General features: G+C 42.6%; 1 protein-coding gene across 1 annotated transcript; it reads left to right on the plus strand.

Annotated features, from left to right (window-relative positions):
* Positions 1 to 2314: 2314 nt before the first annotated feature.
* Positions 2315 to 7173, plus strand: dact2 (dishevelled binding antagonist of beta catenin 2). Its single transcript, XM_089012618.1, has 4 exons — positions 2315 to 2774; positions 3743 to 3875; positions 3952 to 4218; positions 4932 to 7173. Exons 1-4 carry the CDS (start codon positions 2502 to 2504, stop codon positions 6782 to 6784), a joined length of 2526 nt encoding a protein of 841 aa, XP_088868744.1. The 5' UTR covers positions 2315 to 2501; the 3' UTR covers positions 6785 to 7173.

Consider the following 7173-nt stretch of genomic DNA (forward strand, 5'->3'; position numbering starts at 1 on the left):
CATCCAATCAACAGAGAAAGGTATGATGTCACAGTCAGGAGATAAGGGTCGGAATCTCTGTTGGAACATCTCACTTTGGAGTTTAGGTGTTTTCACCAGGCTTGCGTGCATCTTTTGGAGGGGAACTCACCTTCGTCGTACATTTCAAAAACATGCTTGTAAAAGCTAATTTCATACTTTAACTTATTGTTGGGTCATTGATAATAACCATAATATAATTTACAGACAAATTAAGTTAAATGTGAACTAAAATAGTACTCTATTTTCCAGGGCATAAGGCGCACCCAAAAGCATTGATTTTCTTAAAAAGATGACCCTGCGCCGTATAATAATAATAATAATAATAATAATAATAATAATAAGAAGAAGAAGAAGAAGAAGAAGAAGAAGAACAATAATACATTTTATTTATAAGCGCCTTTCAAAACTCTCAAGGTCACTTTACAGTCACAGGATAAGTTTTTCTGTGGGTGAGCAGCGGAAGTTACTCAAATAGCTAGAAAGCTAGCTAGCTAGCTAGCTAATAGATAGCCAGCTAGAAAGCTAGCTAGCTATATAGCTCATAGATATACAGATAGATAGCTCGCCTTATACACAGGTGCGTCTTATATGTGAAGTAATATTGAGCCACAACAGATCTCGCAACTACTGTCAGCAGCCACCAACTGACTCCATTTCCCCCTGGAGAAGAAGTAGCCTCTACTGCAGTGCCTTATAATGTGGTAGCCTTATATTTGGAAACATTTCATATATTTATGAATTATATTTGGAAAACTTTTTTCATTAATTGAAGGTGTGCCTTATAGTCCGGTGCGGCTTATATATGGAAAACGTTTGAAAATACACCATTCATTGGGGGGGCGCCTTATACTCCGGTGCGCCTTTTACAGCGGAAAATACGGTTATTGGGCATTTCTGAAGACGTCACATTTTAGGCCACCAGGGGACAGGGAACAGCCAGGCTTCACAATGCAGTGCTGCATGTCAGTGGCAACACAAGGACTTTCGTGGGCTTCTCATTGTGCGGTTATATGGACTATAATATAATCTTCTTAATGACACGTTGATACGCATGTGATGGAGTAAACAAAATATTTTTTGTGAAAAACAGATGGGTACACAAGCGGCACATTGATAAAAGATGTCAACAACCACAAACCCAAGAGTGTGGGAATCAAATAATAAAACGTGAAACGACAATGGTGGAAATTAGTCTTAGGCTGCCCTCTAGAGCTGGATCGGGTGAGCCACCATTAAAATGCCAAAAGATGCTAAGTCTTTCCAAGCACAATGTCGGTGTACAGAAACTTTGTCAGATTGCTTAACATTGAAGTGTCTATTTAATTTGGGTGATGTTATTTAAACTATTTTTGCAATGATCTATAGTCACCATTTTAGCAGGGTGAATGTAAGAATTCTCTGGACTAGTGGTGGAAACGAAGTAGAAATACCTTTTGACTGTACTTAAGACTTGAGTACATTGTTTGCCAACAATGTATTATTTTGATTGTATTTATTATTTTGACAGCTTTTAGGTTCTGGGTTTTAATCTTGGCTACCACCTTCTTGTTTCATTGGCGTCAATGTGATAGCTTCAACTTTCAGCACAGACCAATGAGTGCTAATTAAAGTGCTATTTTTGTGAGGGGGTTTATATTTATATCTCACACATTTCCTATCATACACGACCCTGTCGAACTTAAAGTATACCATTATCAACCACAAGAGGGTAATGTTGTCTGAGTTTTCACAAAGGTTTGGCTAATCTAAATTCGTTTTTTTTCTCTGCAGATAGATAGATAGATAGATAGATAGATAGATAGATAGATAGATAGATAGATAGATAGATAGATAGATAGATGGATGGATGGATGGATGGATGGATGGATGGATGGATGGATGGATGGATGGATGGGTGGGTGGGTGGGTGGGTGGGTGGGTGGATGGATGGATGGATGGATGGATGGATAGATAGATAGATAGATAGATAGATAGATAGATAGATAGATAGATAGATAGATAGATAGATAGATAGATAGATAGATAGATAGATAGATAGATAGATAGATAGATAGATAGATAGATAGATAGATAGATAGATAGATGGATGTGCAAAGTGTCATATTAATAAAGGCCGAACAATTGGTATGAAGCAGAATGAAAAATCGAAATAGCTCTATCACACTAAATGGTGGACTATTTGGATCTGGGTGCGTGGCCTGCCAGCTCCGTGGAACACTTGAAAAGGAAGATTAAAACCAGATGTTGAATGGGGTCCGGGGGCCAACCAATAGGAAGCGAGGCCATTTGGTCTGTGGGGGGAGCTTCAATCCCTCCTGTGAGCTCAAGAATATCTCCATCAGGTAGGTTACACCCCAAAGAAAGTCAACAGCAGCAGTGAAGAGTAAGACGTAGACCAAACCAGTCATTGGCCTTCCGTCGTCGAGACTTTTTCTTCGTTGTATGACGTGTCTGGATATGCACGGTGTCTCCCCTTTAGCATGCTGAGCGCTAAGGGTTCATGCGTGGGAATGATAAGCGCCGCAGTGGGAATGGACCGTAGCAGGGTGGGGGAGAGGCTCCAAGCCGCCTTAGCCGGGTTGCAAGAGCTTCATTTGCTTCGGGACAGACAGGGCGACATGGTAAACTGGGCGCTAAATGTGGACCGGGAAGAACCGGTCAGTCGCGTGCACGCCGGTTTGGTGGACGCCAAGAAGATGGGGGCCGAAGAGAAGCGGTTGGAAGCGACCCTCACGGCCCTGAAGCAACAGCTGGTAAGAACTTGCTTAAATTGCTTACACGTTGATGTGTTTCTTTTAAATGAATTAAAATATTGGAATGTAAATCCTTTCGTTTCGATTTATCAATCAGCTGATTCGCATACCTTTGGTTTATTAGCAAACTTTCAAGCACTCAGCTGGAGTTAGGAAACAGGAATGGAGTCATAAATCAGGTTCATTGCTGTAGCAAACTATTGTATTGTGGTGTAGACTGCGGTGTGGTGGGCGTCAGTCGCAATCGTTAACCACTAATGCCAGGAAATACAAAACAATAAAACGCGGGATGGTGTTAAGTGGCGTGTTCTTTCATTTGTAAACAGTGACAGTCAGTGGTGATCATGAGTGTTTGTGACAACTGGCAAAGGAAGGTCCAAGCGACAAGTTTTGCCATGTGTGCTGCTGTTATACTCGTTTTCAGAACGAGCAGGGAACTACCATGCACGCTGAAGTAACAATGATTTGTTGTACTTGTGATGAATGCGAGGGTTAAACCTCAAACATTCTCATATCTCATGTTAATTACAGGAGCCATATAGAGAAATTTAATGAAAGAGTTACACTTGTCAATGCAAGAAAATAAATGTATGAGTAACATGATTTACAAGTATGTATTTTCCACCCCGTTAACAACTGTAACAGTAAACGCTATGCCTTGCCTGCAAAGTAAACAATCTTGGATCCCAGCCCCCAATCCTGACTCCTCTAAGCAGTTTACACAATGGACAGCCTTTACTGTGGGGGGAGAAATGAATTACCCACCACTGCTTTTCCATGCTCCCCCATGTCCCGCTGGGGTTAATCATCACCCACAGCTGAGTAGCACCTCTTTTTCTAAGGACTGTACAGTCGTTGTCTTTGTGCGTTTCTGGCTTTTTTTTTAAATACTCAAATATAAATGAACACTGACCGTGCTTGAACCTGTGTATCTGGGTTTATCTGAAAGAATCTCTTTTTTCTTATAGTCTCGTCTTCGGAAACAGGATGTAGGACTGAAGTCTCACCTGCAGCAGCTTGACCAACAAATAAATGAGTTAAAGCTGGATGTGAGCAAGGCTTCCAATGAGCAAATGGAGAGTGATAGCAGACCAAGTTCAGGTGTGTACACTTGAAAGATTCATGGAGCAAAGAGTAAATTCAGTTTCGGTGTTACGTAATTGCTCTCTCTCTCCAGGTTTCTACGAGCTCAGTGATGGTGGCTCTTGCTCCTTGTCAAACTCCTGTACCTCAGTGTACAGTGAGTGTCTATCATCCTCACAGACCAGCCTTCTTCTCCCTTCCACAAGTGTGGTTAATTCTCGAGTTAGCCCACCGTTACAACCTGATGAAAGTGCAACCCACTCCAACCCTACCCGAGTAACAGGAGTTCATCTGGGAAGCAGTAGGATCAGAGCAAATTCGACTGTCACTGAACATGGACGGCCGAGACCTGTATCAACAGGTAAGGCACTCCTCAAGCACTCATTTTGTTCCATGATTAAAAACACATCAAATTAACTGAAACTATAGTACAACATTAGATACTCATGCTTTATTTATTGTCTTTGTCTTTTGTTGTCTGAAAAGACATGCAAAAATGTGTGCACTCCGGTGCCAGGGTTTTTGTCATTGTCACCTGAATTCCGAGACCCATAGAATATTGCGTTTTAGGACTACATAAACATTCAATACACGGTTACATACCTGAAACTCTTCTTTTATCAGAAAAAAAAAGTTAATTCCTAAAGTATATGGGTCTGGAGTTATATGAGCTTGAAATGAGGGTGGCTGTCGAAAATACAATGCAAGACATACATATTGGTTTATATAGTGCTTTAACAACAGCTGAAGCTGGAACAGAGCGCTAACATGTGAAAAAGGGAAATGCTGCCCCCTTGCAGAAAAAAAAACATTACCAGAGGCCGTGGCCAACACTTCATCGGCACCCAAGCATGAAAAAATAAAACCTGAACAAATTCGGGAATGGCGCTCTACGTCATATTTTCAATTCTCCAATACATTTGTGAATGGCAGTCAATGAGTTAATCACACTGTTATCTATATTTACACTTTTGATGAGTCACGTACTTTAAATGCTGTCTTTATGCATCCGCACAAAATTTCAAGTGTCATATGAAATGTTAATTCTTGTTTTATGCTTCCTGTGTTTCCCAGGAGACCTCGACAAGATGATAACTCAACCACTGAGCTATAAACCCATAGATGCTCGGAAACCTCCAATGTGCCCAATTCCCAAGATCCCTGCAACAGACCCCAAATTCCAGAGCAATTTAATCTCCCGAAATGGAATTGAGTGGTATCAGTACCCAAGCCCTTTGCATGCTGTCGCGCTCCAAAGTCCTATCTTTTTCCACGGTGGGGAATCAGCAATAGCTGCAAATACCGACAAGCCTCCAGCAAGTGATTCTGACACGTTCCAGAGTACCGAAATGGGCTATGATAGCAAGACCCTGGGTTACATTGACAAGCTCCTCCATGGCAGCTCCAACAAATCCCACATTCAAATGACACCCGAGGCTATGCAGACACACGGTACATATCAAAGGAAACCACCTGAAGTCGTAACTCTGTGTCCTCAGAAACCTGTATCTCTTCCTCAACCTCAACCAACTCAAGCCACAAACATCATAGGGCTAGATAATGAACAGAAGAGACACTGCATAACGCATTCCGGTCAAGAAACAACTGATAACGCAGGACACCAACAGCCTTTGAGACCTCAGGAGGTTTCCTATAGGCATCGCTATCCTGCTGTAATGGGGGAGTACAGCTCTGATGAGGTCACAACTTCATCCCTGATCAAGTCAGACAAAACTCATGTTGATTTTGTACCTAGAGGCCACACAGAAAATATATGTGGAGATTGCCTAAAAACAAGTCCCATAGAGAAGAAGGCTCACAGACAAAGACAAGTCATGTCGCACAGTTCAAGCGCAGAGGAGAGTCAAATTGTTGAGGCGCAAAATGACCACATTGGCTCCCCCCGGTTTGTTCATGCTAAATTTGTTCCTGCTGGAAGTCAGAGGGTCAAGGTGAAACAAGCCGATCGTAAAATCAAAGCCGTGAAATCCAAACGAAGGACCAATGAAAGGCCTCGAGCTTTGAGGCAACAGCACCTCTGCTCATCTGCCGAACGAACTAGAGAATCCAACGGGTGTAGAAGACCAGGAAAGGGGAAGATCATCCATAAATACCCTTGCTGTCCAATCGAGGAGCACAAGCAAGGTTCAGGCTCAGACTCCAGCCAGTGTGGCCCTGGAATAATCTATACCCACAAGGTCCATCCAAAGACACACCCTGCTTCAGCTGCTACCAAGTGGTGCAAAAGCCGCAGATTGCAATGTGAGGAGTATGAGCTGCCTGCGGAGCAGAAGAAGAAGAGACAAGCGGCTGCCAAGTGGTTATATGATGGGGAGAAGTTCCAAGCTTTGTCTGCTCAACAACAGAGGTCAAAAGAAGTCTTTGCACAAATACAAGGGAATGTGCGTTTACACCGCAATATCAATGCCAAGACAGGGCAGTGGATCGGACCTCATCATCGCTTCGTGTCCTCCATGTCATCTAACTCATTCAATACCAAACTCAATGCCAAATACCCTCCAGCACCCTATCATACGGCCAACCACTACCCACCTCGATGCGAGTCGGAGTACTCAGCTGAGTGCATGTCACTGTTTCACTCCACCATCGCTGCAAGCAGCGACGGGGAGATGAGCGATAACACCACCAATCGCTTTGGGGATAGTGAATCCAGCCAGAGTTTCCAATCCTTTTCTGATTCTGACAGCAGTCTGTCCACGGAGGATGGAGACCATCTGGATAGCCTTGAGGAGGAGGGTGACCTGGTATGGGCCCAAGCTTCTGTGGGGCCCACTGCAGCTGGAAAAACCCTGCAGCAACTCCCACGAACGGAGCCCTCAGCTTGCCGCATCAAAGCTTCACGAGCCCTAAAAAAGAAGATTCGGCGCTTTCAGCCTGCCTCGCTGAAGGTCATGACCCTGGTGTAATACCCGAGGCAACATATTTGTCACTGAGGGAAGAAAAACTAAGAACTGCGTGAACTTTATCAGAATGATCAAACTTCTTGCAGCACCCTTCTTTTTTCAGGGCAATGATTGTTTTTCATTGTGCTTTCATTGAAAAAAAAAATTATGAGCGTATGTGTTGTCTGTGTGTAAAAAAGCATGCTTGTGTAACACATTTATACACTTTTTTTGTAAATATATCATAAATATAATTCCTTTCTCAATGCACGCGTCCTAGTTTAAGATTTCATGTTAGTCATAAAAATGTGGCCATTGACAAATCATTCTGACATTATTTCAAGCAAATGTTTATTTCCTCTGACTAACAATCAATGTTTCTTATAATAAACTACCAATTGATGAATATTGAA

The sequence above is a fragment of the Hippocampus bargibanti genome, linkage group LG13 (assembly GCF_051943395.1).
Source record: "Hippocampus bargibanti isolate YZ-2025 linkage group LG13, ASM5194339v1, whole genome shotgun sequence".
Taxonomy (NCBI): Eukaryota; Metazoa; Chordata; class Actinopteri; order Syngnathiformes; family Syngnathidae; genus Hippocampus; species Hippocampus bargibanti.